The following is a 27,555-nucleotide window of genomic DNA, read 5'->3' as shown; positions in this document are numbered from 1 at the left end:
GTAATGGATAAGACCTTCAGTTATTGGATCCTCCTCTTGGTAAAGGGAATATTGAATCAAGGGGAAAAATGTCATGCGAGTGATACCCCAGATAAGCGATTTCTCCTCCAGGCCAACTGTGCATGAACCTGAATGGCCAGCCGCTACCTGGGTTCGGGTTAGAACAGCGCCTCTTAAACCTCACTGTTTGTATGAATCACCTGGGGATCTTGTTAAAAAGAGTCCCCATCAGTGGGTCTGCAGTGGGGCCTAGGATTCTGCATTTCTCACAAGCTCCCAAGTTATGCTCGTAGGCCTTATCTTTGGGTCAGACATTGGAGTGACAAGGGGCTGGAACAGGCTGCTTCTGGAACTTCCTACAGCTAGCTTCTCTGGCTCCCACCACCGACCCCGAAAGCTCAGGGGGAACTTTGCTCATAACTGAAGCATCATGTTATGAGCCCTTCCCTTGGAGAGACGCTCTCACTGGGGTGTTTTAACACTAAGACGTGAAGACTAGAGTTTGTGCCTCAAGACATTTCCCCTCCAGGGTCTTCCTAAAACAGTAGACCTTCAAATAGGACTCTTAGCCATGGATTAAAAAAATAACTTTCCTATTGCAGAATCTCAGCCTCTAATGTCAACATCTAAAATTATCTTTTCCTACTCCTTTTATGCATATATATATATATATATTTTTTTTTTTTTTACCAAATTTCATTTAGTAGTAACGGGATTTTGACATACACTTACTGCAAAACATAGGGTTTTTCTTTCTAAATTATGGTCAAAACTAACTTTTGTTTCCTGAAGAGAAGATAAGGTAATCTGAAAATGCCAAATAAAATGGATCTCTTTCAAAAATCATTACAACTAGCAATTGTGTGCTGACAGTTATTATAAAAGTTTTTAAAATACTTTATTCCTCCAAGTAGATTAGGTATTCCACCTACAATTGTATTTATATTGTTAATTTGTATGGACAATCTGTTTTGATTAGAAAGATGTAAAATCCTAGGTGAATTTTAAATTAGTTAAATTTTAAATAAGAGGTTTTCATAAAGAACACATTAAATATTTAAACCAATAAGAAACAGTTCTGTTTGGGTTTAGTTGAGTGATCATTTTGATGTTTTGATTTGTTTTAATTCAATCACTCTAAAAATATAGATTCAGCTTTATTTGAAATAGATTTCAGTGTGTGTTGTATGAAGAAATTATATACTCAAGTTATAATTTATTTCAGTTTAGTTCATTTTTATGTTCAGCAAGTATGATTCATTTCAACTATTTTTGGTTTGATTCCATATTACATAGGTTATACAATAATCATCTTGAAAAGATTCACTTTCATTTCAAAATATCTTCAACTCACAATACTTTTAGAACTCATAACCCGATATCTCAGACACACACACACAGACAGAGACACACACACAGGCGTGCACAAAACGCCCTGTGACTGCCATGCTTGGTCATGCTCTGCCCTCTTCTGGCAGCGCATGAGATCTCCCTTTGTTGATTTTAAACTTACCTCCAGTTAAGTGTTTTTTCCTCTCGCAGAACTGTAGTTCAAAATACTTTATGAAGCAACTGGACAGATCGTTAAGAGTTGTCTTGGCATGTCCAAAGGCTTCTAAGATGCACATGACCTGTAGTAAGAGAGAAACATTTATTGAACTATGTATGTTTTTCCATGGAATTGGAGAGTAATAGCAGAGATAGAGGGAATATGCCATCATCTAAGAGGTTCTCTATGGATCATATAACACCATGTTGGATTTTTGAGGTCACTCTTTCCTCAACCGCAAATGACTAGCATCCTCTGTCCCAAACTGCAGCTAATGTTAATAAGATCATGATGGACAGAGACTTCACTTCACTCACTTCGCCTTCCTCTCAGTGTAAGTGGAGGAGGACGTTCTCCACACACACACACACACACACACACACAGACACACACGCAACTCAACACATGTTATTTGAACTTTTAAACTTGAAAAGAACAGTAGAAACGTTTTTGTGGCTTTGGAGGGGAGGAATTAGACTTAATATAAGCAATAGTCAGAATTTCTTTTAAAAATAATAAATGCACTTAAACATTGGCTTATCACCTCCTCTTGAAGCCCTATTTTCTTGCCACACGTACTCCTCTACCCTGAGCCGCAACCGTCCCTCTGCCCTGTTACTGCTCCATGCCACCCATTCTTTCCCACAGAAACAGGAGTAAGGATTCTAGACGAAGCCGTTTTATCCAGTGTGTCTTATTTCCGTGTGCTCGCTTTCACAAGTGGGGAGTTTGCCGCTTAAAATGCCCTTCATAAATCTCCTCAGATCAAACTGGCGTCTGAAATTCTTTCTTGACATGTTTCCTTAAACACTGACTATAGAACAAACACCATTTCTTCTCACAATTGATTGTGTCTGAGATAATGATAATGATTCAAGATATGACTGTTAAGTGCACTTCCTGCCTCTGCCACAAGAGGGAGCACAATATTTGATACACTGAGTTGTTCCTTATAATCCGGTGACAGTATTTTTTGAGAATTTTATTCTAAATTTAAAAACAAAATACTTTGCTCCTACCTTTCAATTTTCTGGGAACTGCTAGATTAAAACATTCAATTAACCTGGAAGTAGTTTATATTTCGAAAGATTATAAAACAGCACTTTGATTCTAATCACAAATCAAAAAAGTTAAAAGTTGTGGTAATAGTGAAATATATTAAAACGTTGGTTTTTTTGAAGTTCAAACTTCTGAATCTTTACAGAAACCCTATGCTTTAGGTCTTTTTATAATATCCTAATTTTAAAGATCATAACAGTGAATTGATAGTGATGGCAGAAATGTTTTGTGAAAAATAATATGAAACAGTATTTATGAAGGTCCTATTTTTTCCTTCTTTTCCAATAATTTAATATTAAATAAATATATAGTGAAATTAATAGTGTAATTAGATCACATTTTAAACAATCATAGTACTATATTAAACAATTGTTTAAAAATTCATAAAAAGAATTGCAATGAATTTTTTAAAATATTTTGGCTTCTAGTTATTTTGGTGCTGTATCTGATAATACATTGTTTTTTTATTATTATAGAAAAGGGACATAAACAATAATTGATGACATGTGTCCAAAGAAGAGGTAAAGAGGAATGCATGTGCTTTGGACTGAGAAGTGGCTGCCCCAGGTCCAAGCTCTGTTCATGACAAATTATATAACATTGAGCAGGTTTCATGAACTCTCCAAACCTCATCTTCTTTATTCTGACACAGGATCAACTCCCTCAGCAGTTACCAGTGTCAGATGTAAGAGGTTCTCAGATTGGTGCCTGCACATAGAAAGCAGTCAGTTAACAACACAGATTAATTTTATGTTTGTTAATAACAACAGAAAACATTTATATTGTGCTTACTATGGGCCAGGTACTATTCTAAAGTTTTATATATATAAATTATATATAAATATATGAATATAAAGTTTTATATATATAAAAATTAGATATAATTGTTATATATGTATGTGTATGTGTTTATACATAAGTTTCTTTTAATCCTCACAACTAGTGTCTCCATTTTACAGAAAAGGAAATTGAGAGATCATGTAACTTTCCCAAGGTTCAGAGCTTGTAAATAGTGGAGCTGGGATGTGCACCCCAGCACCCTCTCTGCAGAGCTAGTGTGTCTCATCACTGCAGTACAGGGCTTTTACCGCTAGAAAAACAGTCAAGACATATAAGGTATAAAACTAAAACCATCGAGCAAAATATACTCACATGGCATTCTGTCACTGCGCACTGCTGGCCCATAATTTAAGACTAACGTACTGACGACAGTGAAATAACAGTGGCTTCTATCTTCAATTAGCCACTTGACTAATAGGTGGCACTCAACAGATGTGTTAAGAGAAATATCGAGAAAATGCAAAACTGGTATGATTCCACAGTTCACCTTGACTTTGAAAAAAATAATGAGAATGTGGTGCAGTAAAAATACTTTACATAAATGTACAGGCAAAAGATGTAAGTATATATTTCCTCAGTACGTACTGATTCAAATTTTATTGACACGATTTTTTTCTATGTCCGTCACATGGTGTTTTTTCTAAAAAAATTTAATAGTTATGCTGCTAAATTGCTAAAAGTTATGTGCAATTATCATAGTAGTAGTTAACCTTTTGTATTTTTTAATAGTAAAAACCTGTGGCCTCTTCAATAAGAACTAACAGCTTAATCAAGCTGACCACATTACTCTGCTCTGTGAAAGCAGTTGCTCAATAAATGTTTATTTCAGTAATTTGAATGGAACTGAATGTTTCTTAAAGTTGAAACTCATCTGGGCCAGAATTAGTAAAAAGTCCCAGGCAGCTTTTTTTTTTTTTTCCCAAAACATGACTTTTCTGTTCCAATAAACCTATTGCCATGGAAAATCCCCTGCTCCCACAGTGTGAAATCCAAATACAGGGATTAGAAACAACGGCCTTCGTAACTGACCTTAGCTGCTCTGAAATTGCACAGGGAACAAAAGCAACATTTATGGTGACAGGATTCAAACCATCTGCCCCTCATGGAAAGCACATCCGAAGCCCACAGCAAAGGCAGAGTGTAACCCATGCAGACCTTTAAGATGGGACAACTGAGTGAAAGACTAAAATTCTGAAGCATCACGGCTGTGCTTCCCTTAAGACTATGTGTATCACCTGCATAAAATTACCAGAAATCATCTCTGGAGCTGAGCGCTGGGCTCTCCCTCACCTTCCAGAAGCCAGCTACACGTCCTTCTCTTCCCCTCTGCACCCCGTCCTGGAGAGTACTGCTCACCACGGCAGCACGGAGCTTATAAATGGCCCACTTGCTCCCAAACCCCTTCATTTTGGTCTTTTGCTCCCCACGCTCCAGATTATAATCTTTAATCTATAAATCTTCAATTACGCCATCAATGTAAACCACAAGGAAAGTGCGCTCTACTCCTCAGCCTCTGCACAATTCTCACGATTGGCCATCCCAATACGTCCTTCCTCTTATGTCTCCACCCTTCGTTCACTATTTATTCTTTGGTAACTGCTGATCAGAGTAACTGATCAACGACTGTTCTTCTCTCACACTATACTAGGGTCCAGGGCAAAACTGTCTGGTCTAGCCTCATCTAGCATCTCCCGATGGGAGATCCCTGTGTATGTCGGTTGGGCACATGCCCCATGTGGCAGCATCCTGCACCGTGTCTGCCAGTGTGAGGTCTCACTGTCTAATCCGGCTGAACCAGCACTCTAATTCAGCTCACTGGCTTCTCTCCTTTCACGGCCACCTAACAGAGGTTCTTTTCATCTCATTGTGCACTGAACTTCAAGCCTTCTACTAAACAGCTCCATATACCAAGGATGCTCTTTTCTACTCATCTCCTTAATTAGATTTTTCTTTCATGCAGGAAATACTGGCTCGTCTCTTAAATGTACATAATTTCACCCAACCTCTGTGATGTTATAAAGATTTACAGTCTATTCATAAATTTATCCAATGACTGTATTTAATTCTCACATATACACTTGGACTCTGTGCAAAAACTGTGGCTGGGCAATTTTCAAGAACATCTTGGACACTGAATGATCTTCATGTGGATGATAATTTAAAGGGAAACCAAAAAAAAGTTTGGTTTGTGAAGTTGAAGCCATCCTCAAACCTGGGCAGTATTACTTCATGAGATTAGAAATCTCTTATTTATGACATCCTTAATTTGAGAAATGAGTAAAACAAATGAATTAGAAGTAGTTTTGCTTGACATTTGCATTGATGTTATAATATTGATTCCCAAATGCTAATTGATTTGGAAGAGTTAAATCTATCTTATCCAAAGAAATACAGCTAAGAATGTATTTGCTTAAGCTAAAATGCAAAGCCAGTTTACATAAAGTAATCTGGAATGCATTTTAGAAATTACACAGCCTGCTCTTTCTCAAAGGATCATTTTAATAAGTGATTGTTTTAGTCTATAATTTACAGCCGGGATCACTGTTCTTTATCATTACAGTTAAGCCAATAGATCCTGCTATTCTATTATATAACCTGAGTCTATTTTATAACCGTATTGTTTTATAAATTCTCTAATCCTTAAGTGTCAGTAGTCAGTGTATTACAATATCTGAACAAAGAAGATAGTTTATGCTATTCTTCCCAAGTTGACCCGAAATGTTAAAGTATTTTGAGCTGTGCTATAGAATTATGCAGGTGCTTGATACATAGTGTGAGCTCAGTAAATGGTTATGAGTTAAAGTCATTAATGAACATATATGATACCACAGATACATTGCAGAATTGATTGATTATGCATTCTTCATAGAGAGAAAAATCTCCATTATCAGGCATAAGCTTGGGAATCCATAAGAGCAGATTTACTTTTTTAAGGGCTTCTTACTCAGAAGTAGAAAATGTTTGTATAACAATCTATACATTAAATATAAGTTCCTCTCATTCTAAATGAGGAATCTGATACTAAAATTTCCAGAATATTCTCATGTAAACACCACCATGGCAGAAGTAACTCTGCTCTGCGGCTATGAGATGAAGAGGGCAGGTGACACAAAACCAAACACAAACAGCACAACAGACATCATGCAACAGGTTTTCAGATGTTTAACATCTGGGCTTTCAGATGGCATTGTGGTGGGGAAGGATCTAAGATAACAGCAACTATTTTTATTCCAATGCAGTCACTTTTAAATATAAAACTGCTGAATCACATGCAGGTGTCTTTCCGCAAACGTGTTTGCAGTGAGGCCTGTATGGGGGAGGTTCCGGAGGGGCAAGCTGTGCAAATTTGAGACTGCATTGTTTTATTTGCAATACCTCACTTTGAAATATGTGTCAAGACAGAATGTGTACGGGTACAACATGACCTATGATATGTACGACGCATTTTTTTGGTCAAGGAAATGATATACATATACGGACGACATTTTCTTGAGTGTTATACAAGAGCATGTTGATTTATTGTTATCAAAACTTATATTCTTCTTGTGTGTGTGTGAGGAATTGAACATAATTTTTGATATATAAGTTTAATTATTTCTTGGCCTAAGAGATAATTATTAAAAATTTTGAACAGATACATTTTCCCCAATTTCCACCAAAAAAATAAATGATGATTATTTAAAAAAAAAAAAATGAGAGAGAAGGAGAAAATTCCCACTGTGTAACTAAAGGCAGGTAAGACAGATTCAAGAAAACAACAATGTTGGTTCTATAAATCACACACACACACACACAACACAAAATTTACAGGGTTCTGATTACATACAAATGGTTTATCCACATTAAATTTATTTGATAACATCAGAGTCAGTTAATTTAGGTTTGGGATAAATAAATATTTCCTAGATGTGCTAAAATACTGACACAGTTTTATTTCTGTAGTCATTCATTCATTTACCACCTAGAAATTGAGCTCCTACCATGTGGCAGGCACTAAGCAGTATCTCTGAACTCAGGGCAGCCACTTAATAGATATTGTTGAATGAACAAGACCTCATGGCCTAGTTTGGAAGGGATACATGTTCAAAGGTGGCTTCAGCAAGAATAAGAGAACAAGGAAGCAATTCTATAAGGCTGGAGAAGAAAACAATACCATCCTGAAGAATGTTGGGCCGTGCTGACTTACTGAACTTGATCCAAAGGGAAAGAGAGTCATGCAATGGTTTAGAGCAAGGGAGTTATGACACAACCCGCTAGTAGTTCATCAAAATCAACAGTTGAAGCTGAGCACGCAGCTGCCTAGGTAGAGATAAGTTCTAACTGCACAGCTAAGTGGCTGAGTCCAAGCCTGTCACTGCGAGCAGAAGTGATGTACCTCCTCCTTCCAAGATGCGTCTCTCCCTGCTCTCAGGCTTCCTGTTCCCTTCCTCTGAGCTGCAATGCAGATGCCTCGCAGTGCCCTGGGGAAGGACAGAGTAATGCGATAGAAGGAACCTGGGCTCTGATTGATGCTGGGGAGCAGAGCTGCCCTGTCAACCAAGACCAGCTACATGTACATGCATCAGAAGACCCTTGAGAGTGGGGGAAGCAAGGAAACACATTAGGAGACTCTTGAAGAAAATCTGGCAACAGAAGATGATGGTCTCAACGATAGTGATGATCATGGGCCTGAAGAAAATTGGATGGATCCTAAAGAGTCAGGATTGACAAGATATTGTGACTGTGTGGGGAAAAGAGAGAGGCTGGAGCCAAAGTGAATTCCAGGTTTCTGGCTGTGGAAATGAAGAAATGATTGTGCCACTTATTGTGTTGGGCCACCTGGGAGGAGAACGCTGGGAGAGGGGAAAGAGTGAATTAAACTTTGGAGATGTCTTCAAGACGCACTGTGGGATGTCCAGGAAGGCTGTTGGACAGGTGGGTCTGCATCTTAAGAAGAGGAGGATGAGATTAGGATGGTGAGAGAGAGCATACAGATGGGACCCAATCATGGGGCCCAGTGAACACCGGCAAGAGAAGGGTGTAGGACCCCAAGTCCCCTAAAGTAACAGGGCATATATAAGAGTCTCATTTTGTCTCAAGCTTAGAACAATCATCAGGAACTCCTATTACCCTAGAGTGATTTACTAAAAATGCTGAAATGTGGAGGCTCAGCTCTCCACACAGCTGAGAGACTCCCAGAGCAGCACACTTTTGAGTTTTGACCATTTTCTTGATTGGTTATTGATTGTCTTTCTGTCTGTTCCCTGCTGCGAAGGGTTCCCTCTTGTATTTGGAGTCTTCTAGTAATCCTTGAGTTTCTTCTTCCAATCTGCTGTGACCTGGAAACAACCTGTTAAAACTTGGTGGAACTGTGTAAAAACAAGAGGATCAGTCTCTGGATAAGCACCTGTAGGTGTCTCCTTGAGTAAAATTTTTGAGTTTTATTGTATGAAATTTTTTTACTTTATCTTAGCTGCTAACAGTTCTTTTCAGTTCCTCTTTGAATCCTGGCAGTATTTTAGGAAGACGAAGTAACAGGATAAGGTGTCTCCAAGAAAAGCAAGTGCTAGGGAATATAACTTGAAATCAGGTTTGGGGTTGAAGGTTTATAACCTACTCATCAATGTCATTAAGGTTTACTGTTATCAATTCTTTTACATACATTGAAACTTTATTATCAGCTCTCAATAATCTGCCACAAAAATTGTTTATCGGGCCAATCCCCCAAAATGTACCTACACGCCAAAGTGGCACTTTCTATGTGAACAACAAAAATATCTAACTATATTACATGTTTTCAATCCAACTGTTCTGAGCAAACATAAAAAAAGAGTATGTTCAAAATATTTTTAAACATATACAAGAAAATAAACCTTCACTAGAATAATTTTAATTTGTACCAGGCCTCAATTTTTTATTTCCCCAAATTTTTATCAACTGATGGTCAAACTTACAGTCTATTAGGATATCCTCCTTTATTTTCAAATTACATTTTTCTTGGATCAACATATTTTCCAAGCCAAACAAGAAACTTACATGTTTAAATTTGGAATCAAATATAGGCCTGCTGGAGCCAGATCTACAGGTCAGGTGCCTCATTATTTGTTTGCTGGCTTCGGACTTTCCAGATCCTCTTTCTCCACTAAAACAAAGCAGAGGGAGAAAACACAAGTTTACTGTTTTGGAGAATGTAGTAAAAAAATTAAATACCCAAAGATAATTCTTAGACACGAAAGTGGTGAGAAATTTTGAATAAATTTACGGTATCATTTAACTCTTTCATTTGATTCACTCATCCCAAATATTTAGTGTATGTATATATATATATATATATATATATATATACACACACACACATATATCCTATATCATGAGCCCTATGGTGTTTTAGATGCTGGGACCACGAATGTGATGCAACTTCTGCCATCCTATATCTTACAGTGTAGACCCACACATGTAGGTGAATTACAGCAGAAAGGCGTTAGGCTGAAAATAAAGACACCATCCACTTGCCCTCAGCTTCGTAAGTGAAAGTCGGTGAGCTGGTCCCAAGGTGACAGCCCTCTACCGTGGAGGGGCATGTGTTACAATCACACGGCCTGGCCTTGTTAGATCTTTCTCCGCCTTCCAGGAAAGACACTACATCTTCCTTGGAAAAGTCATTACCTCTTTCTGAGCTTTCCTTCTCTTTTCTCCGAAATAAACATAAAGCATGCAGCTGCTAAAACCAAGTTGGTAGGATGGTCAGATGTGACTAGGCGAATAGAGTGCCTGGCATGCAGCAGATCCCAAGATGGCCTGTTTCCTCTGGAGGCTGCTGGCAGTTCTGACATCCTATGTTTTCCATTTTCCTTGAATCTGGAAACAAGCACTAACCAAACTTGCTATTGCTAATGAAAATACTTTTGATATTTCCCAAGCATACTTCATAACTTACCTAATTTCTATAAATAACTGTATTATATTCCTGACACTACACAAATTTTAGGGTTAACATAAAATTTCTGTACAATAATTACTATACCAAAGTGGTCTGAGATAAAATAAGGTTTCTACTGCATCCAGATGGAATACTCATAAAAACAGTCTTTATTCATCTAATAGCCAAAAAATTGAAAAAATATATAAAGCCTTTTAATAATGCTTTCTCGGGTTTCTCCCTTGAACATTTATTCTAATAAATTTGATTAAAGGGTGTTTGCCAGAAAAGAAGAAGCTGAAATTTAATTCTTTTCTTTAAGTCTCAAGTTGTTAACGAATGCTTCTATTCTCCTCATCTGGGCTGACCGTAAACATTTAACCACATTCAGAACTACCACCAAGCAGCCTCAGGAGAGCTGGTGACAGCTACCCACACATAACAAGCAGCTCCTTTTCTGGGTTCAAAAACCTTTTCTTTTAACCTAATTTTAGAGTAGAAACAACCTAGATCTTTCATGGTGAAAATCGAATTTCTACCATTATATTTCTTGTTACAAAAATTCTATTACCCAGCAAAATAGTTTGATGTTTCATGAATCTTGTTTTTATAGAGATTTTGCTTGTATTCATGCAAGGATCGATCTTGAAAATGCCATTTTCCTTTTGAAAATATCGCTTATTGTTTCAAATGAAACTTACTGCAGGCCTACCACATGCCAGAGTCTATGTGAGGCTTCAGGGGTACAGAGGTGAAAAGATACCGCTCCCTGTGCCATCTGCTGGGCATACTCTGCAGTAAACACTAAGTACATACATAATGTATAATTACAATCCCATGGGGCACAGCGCCTGCAGGTGAAGGAGCAGGTGCATCTCCTGGAGGGAACCAGGGAAGACTTCTGGATGAGGTGAGAGTTGAGCTGATTCTAGGACAAGGGGTAGCATAGATGGCAGCATTTATCCAACACTAAACACTCATCCAAGATTTCCCGAGCACCCATTGAGCAACCTGAAATGGACGGTGAGTCTAGAGTGGTGAATGAGGCTGACACAGTCTCTGCAGGTATGGAGACCCAGAGGAGTATGAGGGTACGGGGCTGACCTCGTGGTTAGGTGAGTCCCTCTCCTTTCTCCCCATCATTGTACTCACTCGATTACCAGATGTAGGCGTAGAGAAAATGATCAACTCTCTTAGCTAGCTAAAGTCACATGCATTTTAGCCATCTCATAAAATCTGAAAATGGCCACATTTCATTTAAATTTTGAGAATACAAGGAAATAAAAGAAAAAGTGGGATATGACAGGCTTGGCTCCAAAGGATATCAGGTTAAAACTAAAAATCTTAGTTCAACTTGTTCAAGAAACATTCCTTGATCTGAAAATCTAAGTCTATGATTAACATAGAAACTGACAGAGGATTTTGGGTTGTGACAATCATGGACCTAGACTTTGAAGCTTATTTGAACAGTCTTGCCTGCTGAACCTGTAAGCGACAGAGGCAGACCCTATATTGTTTATTTCACAAGTTACTTGTGTGTTCAGCATATAACATTAATTTAGGTTTGCTCAGCATACTATTAGGATAATGGATATTTGTCATACATGCTCAAACAATTAATTAAAACCATCTATCAAGGCCTTCAGGAAATTAAAAGTAAGACAGATTATGATGGACTCCAAACTCTCAGTTATAACCCAGGACAAAGGTCGGAAAATTATTAAAAACCATTCTTCAAGATGAAGCCTTGTGTGCTACTGGGGCCTAAAATTATCAGCAAAATAAGAAATAAAATTAAAATTTGGAAATAAAATTAAAATTTTTCTGGCCTAGTACTAAGTTATAGAACATCTATTCCAGGAATATTTGAGTTTTTGATCCACAATCCTAAAAATTATCCTTTGTAAATGCTAGTTATGAGACACCACAGGCACTCCATAAATGAATCTTTAAGCAATATATTTAGTTGAATCCTAAATTTACTAATTTTAATGATAAATGGAGGAAGCCGTATCTTAGTCAAGACAACCAAGCAGGTAGAGAAGTGACATGAAAACACCAATCCTGAAAGAAGAAAGAGAATGACTAAAATAGGCAGTCCTTGTGATCACAGATTTGTTCTTTGATTCTGGATACCAGTACCAGGTGATACCCTCTCGAACCTTGAATGAAGAATTCTTTTTCTCAGAATAAGTGGTTGATACACGGCAACTTTAGCCTTACAAAATGTCCCAAAGGAATACTAGTTCTATGGAATATTAACAAGTCCTACTGGAAGAATAATTCCATGAGCAAATACACATATAACTCATTGGGTTAAATAAAGATAAACAGGTTTCTTTACTGAAAGAACTTGCTAGACATTGTGAACTCTACAATAGGCAGATTCCCAAAGAATATGGATCCATTGGCTCCTCCATGATTTGCTAAAGACCAGTGTCTTTCATAAGCCATGAGCAACAGCTGGAGTGCTCTGCTTTAGAATCAAGTGAATTCAATAAGAATTTAGATAAATCCATGGATTTGTGACTTTCATATTAGGGGAGATGGGGTGGGCTGTTGAAAGCCTCCTTAGGTTAGCAGCAGGAGGCTAGTAACGCACTGGTGCCTGGCTATGAGAGTGGTTCAGCCTCATTCAGGCTCAGAAGCTAGACTACAGGGCTCACATCCCTGACACACCATCCACTAGACCTTACACTAACTAATCATCATTTACTAATTCATACCATTGGGCTCAAATCCCGGATTCATTATTTACTAATCATGAGATCCTGAACCAATTAGTTAACTCTTCTAAAACTCAGTCACCTGATATAAATAATGGTGACAGTAATAATAACAACAATAATAATATCTGTCTTATAAGGTTGCTAAAGCAAAAAATAAGATAATACATGGAAAGCATGTAGTGGAGGGTCTGACACTTAGTAAGTTTTCAATAAATATTAGTTGATACTATTGTCAACACTATTATACATACCCCACAATCTTAGGATTAAAAAAGTGTTTCTCTCTTTTATCAAAGTCAGACCAGAAAACTCAACAGACAAAGCAGATGAAACTAGAATTGCTTGATTCAAGAATGGGAGGGGCTACCCCTCCAGTGCCTCTTTTACCCCTGGACACTTCCCAAGAAGTGTGAAAACTTGCACGCTATTTTGAAAATTAGAACACTGAAGTTTGCTACTTATCCGTCTGACCCTCCATAGAATTTGTGATCAAATCAACAATGTAAAAGTATATAAATAAATGCTTATTTAAATATTTAAATGTCCTGGGACTCGATCCAGGTTTCCATCCTCACAGTCTTTCATTTCACATTGACTTGGGTTGTGCAACGCTTTATTTACATGGTCAGTTTTCAACTAACACTACTGATGATACCTAAGGCAAAGCCATGAGTATTTACAGAAGTCTCCCTCACACTGAGGTTTGGCCTAATATAAAACATAATTCTCAATGCAGACTTCATTGTAATACCTAAATATTTCTTTACCCCTCTATTAATACATAATCATATTTCACTTCCCCTTGTGGCACACTTTTTTTTGGTGTGAAGAATTTTTGCTCCTATGTAACTCATCCTCCTGAGCATCGTAATACTTATGAGCTAAAGTCACCATTACATTTTTTTTTTTTGTGAGGAAGATCAGCCTTGTGCTAACATCTGCCAATCCTCCTCTTTTTTTGCTGAGGAAGACTGGCTCCGGGCTAACATCCGTGCCTATCTTCCCCCACTTTATATGGGATGCAGCCACAGCATGGCTTGCCAAGCGGTGTGTGGGTGCGCGCCCGGGATCCGAAGCGGCGAACCCCGGGCCGCCGCAGCAGAGCGCCCGCACTTAACCACTTGCGCCACCGGGCCGGCCCCACCATTACATTTTAATAAAAAATGACTTTGGGTGTATAACTTTGGTGACATACGAGCAAAGGTAAGTACCTAGCAGCAGGTGGGAAAACACATTTACAAGGTAAGAAGCTATATTTGGGGCAGTACCACCTCTTGGAGAACTGTGGTACAACTTCACTAATATGGGGTGCCTTTCTTTGCCTGTGTTGTCTGTTTGAAAGCAAAAGCACTCTGGTTCTAAGTTGTAAATCTTCAAAATGAATTGAGTTTCAGGTTAAGTGTGTCGATATTGATCCAGCCACACCTGGGGCTATTTCTAATAACAAAGATGTTTCTCCTTTGTAAGGAATCAAACGTACTTATTACAAGGACATCCTGGACTGCAAACTGCTGAGGAAGTAAATAAACGTAAACCGTAAGGAAGGAGGACAAAGTTAACGCCAAGCCCCAGGGCAAACCTGAGCATCTGCACTGGGGTGAGGGGTGGTTCACCTGAGAATGAAGCACTGGGGCCGCTGCTCCTGGAAAAGCTGGTGAAAGGCTCTCTCCGCGCAGGAGAAGATGTGAGGGGGCAGAGAGGAACAGGGCTGCCCCGTGCTGCTGAGGTACAGCTGGGAGACCTGCAGGACAGCGCAGCAGAAAGACAGACATCTCTGTGAAAGGGCTTCAGGATCCTTTACCTCATGCTGCAGTTGACTTATTTCCAATACACAGAAGCGAAGAAATCTCTAATTTTGAATCTCATTTATAACTACAAAACATTTGCAACATTATGCCTTTCTCATCACATTTTAAGCATTCATAATGACAAAACAGCAGCATACATGTGATCCTTTGTTACTTGGTTCACAGGCTTTAGCTTATTCTCCTGGCTTTAAGAAGAGCAACTTACAAAAATCCAGTTTAATAGATATCCATGAAGTAAACTAAAACTGTGGTAATTTATATCAAATACAATTTCTCTCAGCAACATTTAATTCCAGTAACATAATATAGCAAGGATTTTTAATTTGAATACAAGGCAGTTGCAGCTAAAATGTATGTGAATTTACAAATTTCTCAGAAAAACAAAATTTAATTAACCTGATTTTAGTGACACAGTGATTTATGATGATTGCCATGGTGATTCAATGCCCGTATTTTTAGTCCTTTTGAGATTCTAGTGAATTCCATTACATTAGAATAAAAACTAAACGATAGGAAGACTTCTGAGTCTTGAAGAAATATCAGACAAACTTAATTTTTATTTTACAAAATAACTGGCCTGTATCTTCCAAGATGCTCCACATTGAAGATTAAGGACCTGGTGGTTCAATGCACCGTGTGACGGTGGCCTGGATCTTTGGCTAACTGGGCATTACTGGGATAGTAGGAAAGAATTGAAGGAGGCCTCTTGATTACATGAGAGCAGTGCATCAGTGGTAATTTCCTGATTTTGATGGTTGTATGGAGGTTACACAGGAGAATGCCTTTGTTTGTAGGAAACACACAACCCACATATTTCAAGGTTGATGGGACAACACGCCTGCAAGTTATTTGAAAATGGTTGAGGAAAAAAGTCGTTTGTACTATTTATCTGCAAATGTTCCATGAGTTTGCAGTTATTTAAAATTATAAGGGCAAGAATTTTTATAAGTAGAATAAATGATCTACAGCAACAATAAATAGTTGGATGAATTTCAGACATAATGTTGAGTGGAATCTATCAGATACATAAGGGAACATACTATAAGATTCCATCTACATAACCGCTGTGCACGCTCTGCTTTAGTGGCCCGGGGTTCTCAGGTTCGGATCCCCGGTGCGCACAAACGCACCGCTTGTCAAGCCATGCCGTGGCAGCGTCCCATATAAAGTAGAGGAAGATGGGCACAGATGTTAGCCCAGGGCCAATCTTCCTCAGCAAAAAAAGACGAGGATTGGCATCGGATGTTAGCTTAGGGCTAATCTTCCTCACACAAAAAAATAAATAAATAAAAGAAATAAAAGTCAAGCAAAGACAGAGGTGAACAAGCTGTGCGTCTAATCAATACATTACCAGTATTTTATAAATGACTCTTACAAATCAATAAGACCAACTGGAAATGAAATAGAAAATTGGGTGAAGAATATAAATGGAAAAGAATGGCCAATAAATATGAGAAAAGATGCAGAAACTCTCTGGTAACCAGAAAAATGCCATATATACTTGAAATTTTTGTATTTTTAATTATTCCAAAATTAAAAACAAATAATAAAAATAATTAATGATAGTGATGTATACATTATAATTCATAAACCAACTAAGAGTTTTAGCCCAGCTTTTTTCTCTTGCAGGACAAATATCTGTTTTTTTTTTAAACTTGGTACTAAGACTATTTCACTTCTTCCAAAGTCCAACATGGACCTAATATAACTTTGACACAATGCTTTTAAACTCAACCTACTTTGTCAAATCCTGCTGAGGATTTCATTAGATGTTATAAACAAAGAGAGACAAGAGACCCAGGAGTGTAGATGGGTCCTATTCTGTTTCAAACCTGTTTGGGGTTACATATTCTCTTTAGGCTAATTTTTACTAGAGATTAGATTTGGCAATGGATCTTAAGTGCCTAAATAAAGTTTTTTCATGGTGATCAAACTAATAACCTTTCTCAGCTCCCCTTTCTTGTAAATCTCCTTTTCATGTGCTATTAGAGTTTATATTATAGAATATTCTATTGCTACCACTTGGTAATACTTTGCTTGATGCTGGCTCTATGCTGTGTAAGTAATGTAAATGTGAAATAAGAATATTAATAATGTATTTTCTATTTAATTATTTCTATAGAACCGTGAAGAGTTTCACTCACGCAGTTCTAGTTTTATGAGTGACTGACAAGCTATCTGACTTTATATTGCTTATCATTATTATTATCAATATTATTGCACATTGTTATTTGGCCCAGCAAATACCGTCAGGGTGAGTCACTTTCCTTCCCACATGCCTTCTCTCTCCACTTCACCTATTCTCTCCCCATCTGCATCATTTGGGAACAGGAGGATTCTGGTCCGTGGGAATTTTAAGTGCTCTGTTTTAGCTCATAATGAGATGGCATCTCATCACCCTCATTTGGGGTTCTCTCTCTTTGCTGGACTCTGCTTCCATTGGATAAGGTCCTTCTCTATGGATCATTTCCCTCACTTTTTCCACTGTGCATGATGCCTCTAAATAAACTGCCAAGAGATTACAGGATTCTGCTGCATTCTGATTTCTGAAGCCAACCATGCAGTTCCACACCTTATGAGAGGGCCATTCACAAGCCCCCAGTGTCAGGATCCTGGTAACCTGTGGAACCCCCCTGATGCCAAGGGCTTGACTTGGCATAGATGGTATGTTGGTTTCACACTAAAGTATAAGTCACTCTACTTGCCTGACTAGATTTTCTACTCATTATTTATATACCTGTATATAGGTGACATATTCTGAAAAAAAATGTGCTCGTTTTTGCACAGGATCAAACATAATTTAATAAATATGTGTCTCTGGGCTCAGCATTTGTGTCACTGAGAGTAGTCTGTCCTGCATTTGCTCTGGAGTTATATGACCTGGATTTAAATTTTGTCTCTGCCAGTCATGGAAGACTTTGAAAAGCGTATTTAATCTCCTTTAGTCTCAGTTTATCCATCTGAAAAGTGGAAATAATAATTCTTAGAGGGTTGCCTTTTGAGCTAAATGTGATAAGTAAATCATATTTATGTGTATCGCCCTTTGTAGCAGGCCTGCCATGTAATAAACCCTAAACAATGCTAGCTACCGTCTTCCTTCCCAGCTCCACTCTTCCATAGTTAATAAGCCCTGCTCAGCCACTCTAGCTGCTTGTCAAACTCGAACATGCCTGGCAATGGGAATATTAGGAGAACAACAGCAAGTGGAAACTGAAATTAAACACAGCCCTAAGCCTCGCATATTACACAGTAGACGCCATATTACACAGCGGGAGAGCTTAATCTCACTGCCAATTAGAGGCTGAAAGGAGAATAAGTACTGATCAGCTTTGTATCACGTGTACTCGAAAATACAATCTTGAGAAATTATCTACAGGTATTTTATCCTGAATGGTGTCACTATTTTGCACATCGAGATTTCAAGATGATGCATCTTTGGTTTGTAAACTCCACAGTAGAGGTAACAGTAAGAAAGATCTGAGAAAGGTCTCGAAATTGATGTGTGAGGGGCCAATGAATATTTACTGCTGAAGTGTTTACTCCCATGACATTGATTTGTTCACTGGTTTCCACAGTGATATAAACATCCAAGATGTTCATCCTTTCTGATCACTTCTTCACCAATACATTAGACCTGGTTCTGGCGGCCGCCATCTTCCCTGTCATTGCTGTCTCCCCACCCCCTCATCTCCCTCTCCCCCTCCTTCTCCTGTTATCATCTCCTTTGCTTTCTACTCTTTTTCTACCTCATTCTTAAACATGGTGCAAATCCAATAAATCTTACAAAATGAAATATCTATGTGAATTATTTCTAATCTTGCACCCAATATAGTGTCTCAACATTATTTCAGTTTAACCTCCAAAAACTTCATATGTTCACCTGAACCTGGTTTTTCCTCATGAATTTCTTTTTTTTCATTTTCTTTTTTGTTATAGACATCCTTACTCTCCCAGACTCGCAAATTCAAAACCTGTGTCTTCAGCAGACTTTCTCCTCTTATTCATTCCTCAAATAAAATTACTCTGTGGATATTTCTTATTGTCTTTTCACAGACTCACTCAACTTCTCTTTCTGCCCACTCCTAGAGCCCCCATATTAGGCCCTGATAACGTTGCTCTTGGATTAATTTAGTTTATACTTATTTAGTCTTCTTGCCTAAATGTCTCTTTTTCTCAAACTGATGGTAACAGACTTATAAACACTATTTGTATCAGACTTGTTTTTTTATTCCCAATGTTTCTTTATTTTCTAAAAATAAAACCCAAACTCTCTAACTTAGCTTTATAATCTAGGCCTAAACCAGATTTTACTTATTCAACTTTTTGAACTTCTCGTTTTTATCAAATTACTCTGCGCATTCGTCTACATGGTCTTATATTTTTTCATCTCCATAATGTGGCTCTAGACAATTCTCCAAAATACACCTCCTCTCCCCTCACCAGAATCTTACTCATTCTTCAAGACTGAAATGCCTTTCTTAACCTAATACCTGATACTTGTCAATTAATAGTGTACCCTCTATCCTGCTATTACTGCCTTCAGCTACAAGTGAAGTCTGTGATTACTTTTTTACCATTATTTATGTTTTGTCTCTACAATGTCTATGCAGTTCTTAAGTACAAGGAGACTCCTACTTAGCATCCCTAAATATTGAATACAACATTATATTTAATAGACTCAATTAATGTTTGCTGATTTGATGAAGCATTCTTGTTTCTGATCATAAGGTTACTTTTTTCCTAAAGCCTATTCAGAAATACCTGCCAACTTCTCTGTTTTCTCCTTCTCTACCTCTTCATGCTTAAAATGAGTGATGTTATTTGCCTTCAACATAAATGGGAGGCACAATAATGAACCCTTCTCTTTGGTTATACTTCATTTAGAACTATCTGCCTCCTGGCCCAGTAAGTGCCACTTCTCTCAGTGACTGTTAGCATCAGATCAACACTGCTTACAGCAGCAAGCCATCTAAGGGACAGGGCTGCTTGCTGTCATGCGTTTATATTAATCTCAGAAGGAAGTTTGCCACAAAGGCTGTTCTACATCCATGATCAATGACCTGCTAGAAATAAAAAGGAATATTGTGCAAAGGCCTAATATAACACAGTTAATGGTAACAAAATAAAAGTGAGACTAAGAGGGTGCAAGTGGAGGTTTCCTTTTTAACATGAAACACAGCAGTCATTCTCCCAGTCTGTACAATCTTTACAGATATGATCATACTCAACGTTCTATCGTCTTCTTTTATTAAACTAATCAGGACGGTATGAAACCAAACAAAAACTTTATCATTTAAAATAATAAACATATATATAGTTATAATCAATAAACACACAAAAAGAAATGAAACTTTCTCTTGTGTGCCCCATAGGACAATAAGATTAATTGTAATGTGGTTGAGTATGCAAGTAGCTGGTTTAAAATTACACGGTACAGATATTACTACAGAGGATGCCCACTGAGTCAACCTAAAAATTAAGTCCCTGTATCTACTTAATAACTATAATTTTATGGGTTATTACTTGTAGAACAGGAAAGTAAAACTATTTGAGTCTACACAATGTATGTGAATTCCAAAAGCACTAGACACTGTTAAATTTCATTATGAAGTGTAAAAAGTGGGTAATTTTACTATAAGCTTTATATCAGTGCATATTTTACCTAAATATATTTATTTTCCTCTTACATTCTATGCCAGAGTCAGTTGGAAATGATGGATATACAGGATGATACCTATAATTTATATGTTGCATTCACCATTTTAAGTTTTAATGAACTGTTCTGGCAAAAATCCTCAATGCTTTATATCTTATTTCTACATCAGTACAGAAATATGTCTCTTAATGTTTCTCTCCTTATCTCTACTAACGTGTATTGTCAAAAGAACTGCAAATATAACATATTATTTGAAGCCATAAAACTGCCATACTGTTGACACCCTAAAAACAAACCACAAAATAACAAGTGTTTTCCATTACAAGATACAATTTAATATGACAGGTAATGCCATACTACAGCAATTTATTGTGTTAAATTTTCCCTAACATTTAAAATTTGACCTCTAGAGCCATAGAAGCATTTAAATAGTAGTTATACATGTATATATTTTTTATTCAATTATTTAAAACTGACTTTTGCCTCACCATAAGATTCTTGTTGACTCTACAGTCAAACGTGACACTGTAATATAAGCCAGGAACAATTCATCAGAAGCTAACTTTAAATAGCATGTATTCCCTCCCCAACCCCTGAAAGACACTTACAGAATTAAATAATAACACCACAGAATTCCAACCAAGCTTAGACATTTGAAGGTAAATGATCTTCTGACACCAATGCAATAAAAATAGATATGGCCTATTTTATCATTTAGCTATAATGCAGTAACTGGTATCAGACTACCTCACCAGGAACAACTGTAAAAGCTGGATAAAATACAAATTAAACATCTAATTGGAGGTCTCCGAAAATCACCAAAGCAGCTTGGACTGCAGGGATCGAGATCTTGGAGAATGTTCTTCCCCATAACTTCTTTCTCATCAGACATGATCACTTTGCTGAGTAAAGCTCAGAGGCCTCATAGAAAGTAAATGTAAGTGTCTACAAAGCTAAGCAGAGATTTCAGCAGTCTCACACTGCTGGGGAGACATCAGTTCAAGGTCAGGGCTCAGTAAAAAGGAAAGCCTAGATGGACATCATCCCAGCTTCTCAATTGAGACCTGTAAGGGAGAACGCCTTATGCGTAAGGACAAATAAAAAGTAAAGGGGCCTTAAATGGGTCAAGATGATCTGCCTATAATTTATGCACCCACTAGGAGAAAAAAATCAAAACTTCTTCAGAAGAAAATAACACCATCCCAGCTTCTATAATTTTTTATATAAAAGGATTGGTATTCAATCAACATTTTCCAGGAATGTCAGTAAATACATCCATGTAATGGAAAACCAACGAACAAAAACACACATACTAGAGACAGACCCTGATATTAGTAGATATTATTATTAGATTAGATTAGAACTATTATTTTCTAGTATTAGAGTTATTAGATTGATAATAATAATTATTATTATTATTAGAGTTATCAGGCACATATTTTAAAATAAATTATTAATGTATTCAAGAAAATAGGTGGTTAGATAAAGAATTTCACCAAACTGGAATCTCTGAGTATAAAATGGAAATTTTAATATCAAAAAAATAACATAACTGATATCAGCAATTTAATAGATGGTTTTATCTGCAGAGTCAAAATAGCAGAGGAGAGAATTAGTAACCTGCTCAGTCAGTATATCCAGACTGTAGATCAAAGAGAAACAAATGTAAAATATAGAAAAAAGTTAAGTTTATGTTTTTATAGAACTTATACAGTGAAGAAGAAATCACAATAGGAGAGAGAATATCTTACATTGAACAATAAATTGTGAAATAGCAAAGATGTAGCATTATGTGAAGCTGTGTTGAAAGCAAAATAAAAAGCCTCAAATACTTATTTATAAAAGAAAGGCAGAAAGTCAATGATATACCTATACAACTTAAACAACTATCAAATTAAACTCAAAGAAGGTAGAAAGAAGAAAACAATAAAGATAAAAAGCAGAAATCAGTTATAGAAAATAAATATACAACAGAAAAAAATTAAAAGTCAAGATTTTTGCCTTTGAAAAGACTAATACAATTAATAAATTCCTAGAAAATTTATTTTAAAAAGTCAGAGAAGGCATAAATTACCAACATACGGAATGGAAAGAAATCACTCAAAATTATACAAAATTAAAAAAATTTCATTATGAATAATTCTATGCCAAAAACTTTTAAAGATTAAATATAATGAAGAGAATCCTTGAAAAACACAATTATTAAAAACTGACACAAAAAGAAATAAAAATAAGACCAGTCCTATATGTCAAAAAATTAAAACCAAAATTTAAATATCTCAAATTCCTTTTATGGGTCTAGCAAAATTTGGATAAAATAAAGTACAACAAAGAAAAACCATTTAGTTGCCTGGAATAATTTTCCAAAAGAAATTTCTCTTAATTTTGAGAGTCTCATAATTAAAACGGGCAAGTCATTTGGAAAAATGTATAAATGCAATATTATCCTTTCTTATTCCCACTGCTTTAACATCATAGAACTTTTCCACAAAGAGTCATCATGTTCAAATAAGGACTCTAAACCAACTGGTCTTGAATTAGTCAAGAATGCATGGAAAACATAGTCATATATATTTAATTTTAGAAGTCTGTCTAAGTGACTACAATCATAGAAGAAGCACGCATTATAAGTGTAAAGGAATCTTCTGATAAAATAACTTTCTTTTTAGTGTTGCCTCAGAATAAATTAAAGTTATTATTATGCAAACTCAATTTAGAACTTTCTGAGAAGGTTGACCTTACCTACTGTTTGGTTTCTCTTCTTAATCAGTCATTTGATACAAATAGGTATGTCTGGTGAGTGCTACTCTACATTATTAAATGATATTTTAAATTTTATACTCACCATAGTGGAATAAATTGGAAGCTCTTTGAATGGGTTAACAAGCAAGAGGATATCCCCAATAAAAGTCTGTTAAAAGAAAAGGATATAAATAGTTCTTGAACCATATAAATAGCACTTTCAAAATTAAAAATCACTGTGAAAAATAGAATAAGTAAAAATCAATTTACTATTTTGAGAATTGTTTTAAAAGCTTGTAAACAAAGAAATACAAATGTCAAATTCAAATAAAATAAAACCAATAGGCTTGTTCCATTGAACACATAAAAAGTTAAATGAGTGAAATCTAAGAATTTCGCATCTTCAAGGGGTATTGTGAGAACCAGACTGAATATAAAATATAAAATTAAAACACACGGCAAAATATGCTGGAGGATGTAAATAGGGAAATGAGTTCTATGTTGCCACAGAATAATAATAAAATGTATAACTGAAAAGTTAATTAAGCACAGAGAGCAAATAAAGATACTTTTTTCAATTAAAGAAGGACCAGTAATGAGATATAAAGGCGCAAAGAACAGATGGAGCACATAGATATCAAATAATAAAATGATAGATTTAAACCCAAATGCATCAGTAATTAAATCAAATGTAAAGCCAATAAATACTCTAATTAAAAGACAAAGATTACTAACTGGATTAAAATACTAACTCTGTGCTACTTTAAAGAGAAACACTTTCACTATAAAGGCGAATAAAGTTTAAAAGTTAATGGATGAAGCAAGATATACATGCAAACAATAATAGCAAAAAAGGTAGTTTGGCAATACTCAATTCATAGAAAATGTGCTTTAAGGGAAGAAGCAATACCAGTGATAAAAAGGGACATTTCACAATGATAAAATGATAAATCAATCAGGAAGATACAGCAATTCTAAATTTCCATGAGACTAAAATCTAGCATAAAACATATGAAGCAAAAACAGCTGTAAGGAGAAAAACATGAATTCATAATGATAGTGGGGAATTTTAACAATTTTTTCTTAGTAACTCATGAAATAAGCAGACAAAATTTTGAAATAAGTAATTACCAAGTTGATCGATTTATTTATATAGAACACTGTTACAACAACTGCAGAATACACATTCTTTGAAATTGAACACCGACTAGTTTCACTACCTTTAAAGGATTTTAGTTACACAGAATATATTCTCTGATCATGGTAGAATTAAAACAGAGAGGAATAATGGATACCTAGAAAATCACCAAATGTTTGGAACTTATACATCTGCAAATACCCTATGAGCCTAAAAAAGGAATCATAATGCAAATGAGAAAATATTTTGATTACAACATATTATAACTTGTGAGATGCAACTAAAGGTATACTTGGTATGAAAATTATCACCTGAAATGCATATGTTAGAAAAGAATAAAGGCTAATAGTTAATGATCTACGTATCCATTTCAAGGAGCTCATCAAAATATATCAAATTATGCAGAAAAAAATCAATATAAGAGCAAAAATTAATGGAATATCAAACAAAATCCAAAAGGTGATCCTTTGAAAAATCTAATAAGATAGATCATAACCTAAAAAGACTGACTGAGGAAACGAGAGGAAATGCACACACTACCAATATCAGAAATACGACATGTATATAGGGAGATCCTATATACATGAAAACAGATGAAGAGGATATAAGGAATCATATTTTAGCCACTAAGTTTGGAAATTTAGATAGGTGGACAACAATCCACCATCTCACCAAAATGAACACAATAAGAAACAGAAAAGCTAACTAGTTTTTTCTCTGTAAAAGAAATTGAATCCATGTCTAAAGACCTTTCCACAAAGAGAACTTCAACTTCACTGGTGAATTCTTCCCAATGCTGATGTACAAAATAAACAAATGTTATAGAAATTATTCCAGAAAATAACAGAAGAGGGAACACTATTTCATTTTAAGAGGGTTGCATAAACCTGATATTAAAGCCTAACTAGTATATTTAAAGAAAGGAAAATTACAGGCTGTTCTCTCTGATTAAAATACATGCAAAAATCCTGAACCAAATATTAACAAATTAAATACAGTAATACATTCAACAGATAATATATTTCAACCAAACAGGCTTTATTCTAGCAATTCAAGGTTGGCTTCTTACTAGAAGATCAACTTTTGTAATTTATAATACTAAGAAGTAAAGAACAAAAGTCATATGATCGTCTCAATAAATGCCAAAAACAATTTAATAGCATTCGATGTCCATTCTTTATTAAAAATAATAATTTTGAAAACTATTAATATAATGGAACTTCCTTAATCTAATAAAAAGTAACTCCACTTGTGGCATAGCTATTGCAAACAACTTGCTTAACGATAAGACATCGAAGCCTTTTCTCTGGGATTGGAAATGAGACAAAGATGCTTATTATTGTCACTTCCAGTCATCTTTTTATTGAAAATCCTAGCCTGTGAAATGATGCAAGAAAAAAAAGTAAAGCAGCTATCAAGATTTAAAAGAGAAAAATAAGAGTTATTATTTGCAGACCATATGGCAACATATGCAGAAAATCCACAAGAATCTCCACATAAATTAATATTTACATATGAATTTAGCAAGTTTGATGGATAAAAGATGAATACAAAAGATCAAAATTGTATCTCTACATATTAACCACAAATAATTAGATAATGAAACTTGATTGTTATTTTCAATAATAAAATAACATTTATTATAGCACCAAAACTTGAAAAATGCCTAGAAATAAGTCTAATACAAATGGGCAAGATTTCAAAAAACGTTTCAGAGAAATTAAAGATGACCAAAGCAGGGATATAACATTCCATGAAATGGAAAATCAAATACTGTAAAAATCTTAATTATTCCCAACTAATCTATAGATTCAATGCAATACCAACTGAAAATTCAATTGAAATTGATAATTTGACTTTAAAATATATATGGATCTGCAAGAGTCATGATTAGCCAAGACACCTTGAAGCACAAAGTCAGAGGACTTTCTATATATCGAGATTTATTTTATAGCTATAATGATTAAGATATTTTGGCATTGGTTTATAGACAGACAGACAGATTCACACAATAGAAGACAGGTCCTAGAGGCAGACTCACTCCCCACGGTCACCTGACTTATGACAAAGGTGCATTGCAAGGCAGCGGGGAACCCACGTGGGAAAATAGTAATCTTGACCCCCTCCTCTTTAACCACTGTGAAATCATTTCCACACTGGTAACGCACCTTAAATGTTAAAGTTAAAACAACCAAACTGTAGGAGGAAAATATAGGAAAAGACTTTCATGACCAAAGCCAAAATTTCTTAAGCAGAACACAATAAGCACTAACCCTAAAGAACTTTGTAAAAATTACAAACTTCCATTCATCTAAAGACACTATTAGAAGTCTAAATTGCAAGCCACAAACTGGGAGAAAATGCTTCCAATACATACATCTGACAAAGAAACAACATCCTGAACATATAAAAACCCTACATGACAAGAAGAAAAAATCAAACAATCCATTTACTTTTAAATGGCAATAAAATTGAAGAGGCACTTCACAAAATAAGATAATCAAATGAGCAACAAACACATATTGGTCAACATCATTGGTTACCAGAGAAATTTAAGTTAAAACCATAACGGGATACCATTGTATAACTGCCAGAATGGCTAGAATTTGAAAAAAAATTAATAAAATAAATAATACTGATCATGCTACATGCATAAGACTGTTTATAGCAGCATTATTCATAATAACCAAAAAGTAGAAACAACTCAAAGGTTCCTCAATTGTAGAGTAAATAAACAAGTTAGGATATATTCCTATAGTAGCTTATCATACAGGAATAAAAATGGATAACTGTCACTACAAACCACAGTACAGATGAATATCAGAAACATGATAATGAGTGAAAGACAACAGAGACAAAAGAGAGCATACTGGATGATTCCTTTTATATAAAGTAAAAATACATATAAAATGAATCTATAAACGTAAGTGCCAGAATCTTTTGTAATGATTAGAGTATACTGGGGAAGGGGCTTCTTATATTCCATTTCTTTATGAAGCTGCTGGTTACATAGGCATATTCACCAAATAAAAATTCATCAAGCCATACACTAATGAGCTGTGCATTATTCTCTTCATATGTTGTAATCCAAGAAAACATTTACTTAAAAGAAGGATTGGCCAGTATTTTACAGCCA

General features: G+C 35.8%; 1 protein-coding gene across 1 annotated transcript in view; it reads right to left on the bottom strand.

The window, feature by feature from the left end:
* The window catches only part of MYO16 (myosin XVI), a 463,175-nt gene that overhangs the window by 284,995 nt on the left and 150,625 nt on the right, over positions 1-27,555 (bottom strand). The window contains exons 12-15 of the mRNA XM_058548472.1: positions 23,385-23,450; positions 14,689-14,816; positions 9,464-9,569; positions 1,514-1,631 (exon numbers count right to left, since the gene is read on the bottom strand). Coding sequence (XP_058404455.1) covers positions 1,514-1,631; positions 9,464-9,569; positions 14,689-14,816; positions 23,385-23,450 — 418 coding nt within the window. The remainder of the gene's footprint in view (positions 1-1,513; positions 1,632-9,463; positions 9,570-14,688; positions 14,817-23,384; positions 23,451-27,555) is intronic.

Source organism: Diceros bicornis, chromosome 9 (assembly GCF_020826845.1).
Source record: "Diceros bicornis minor isolate mBicDic1 chromosome 9, mDicBic1.mat.cur, whole genome shotgun sequence".
NCBI classification, from domain to species: domain Eukaryota; kingdom Metazoa; phylum Chordata; class Mammalia; order Perissodactyla; family Rhinocerotidae; genus Diceros; species Diceros bicornis.
This window is presented reverse-complemented; position numbering and strand designations above follow the sequence as displayed.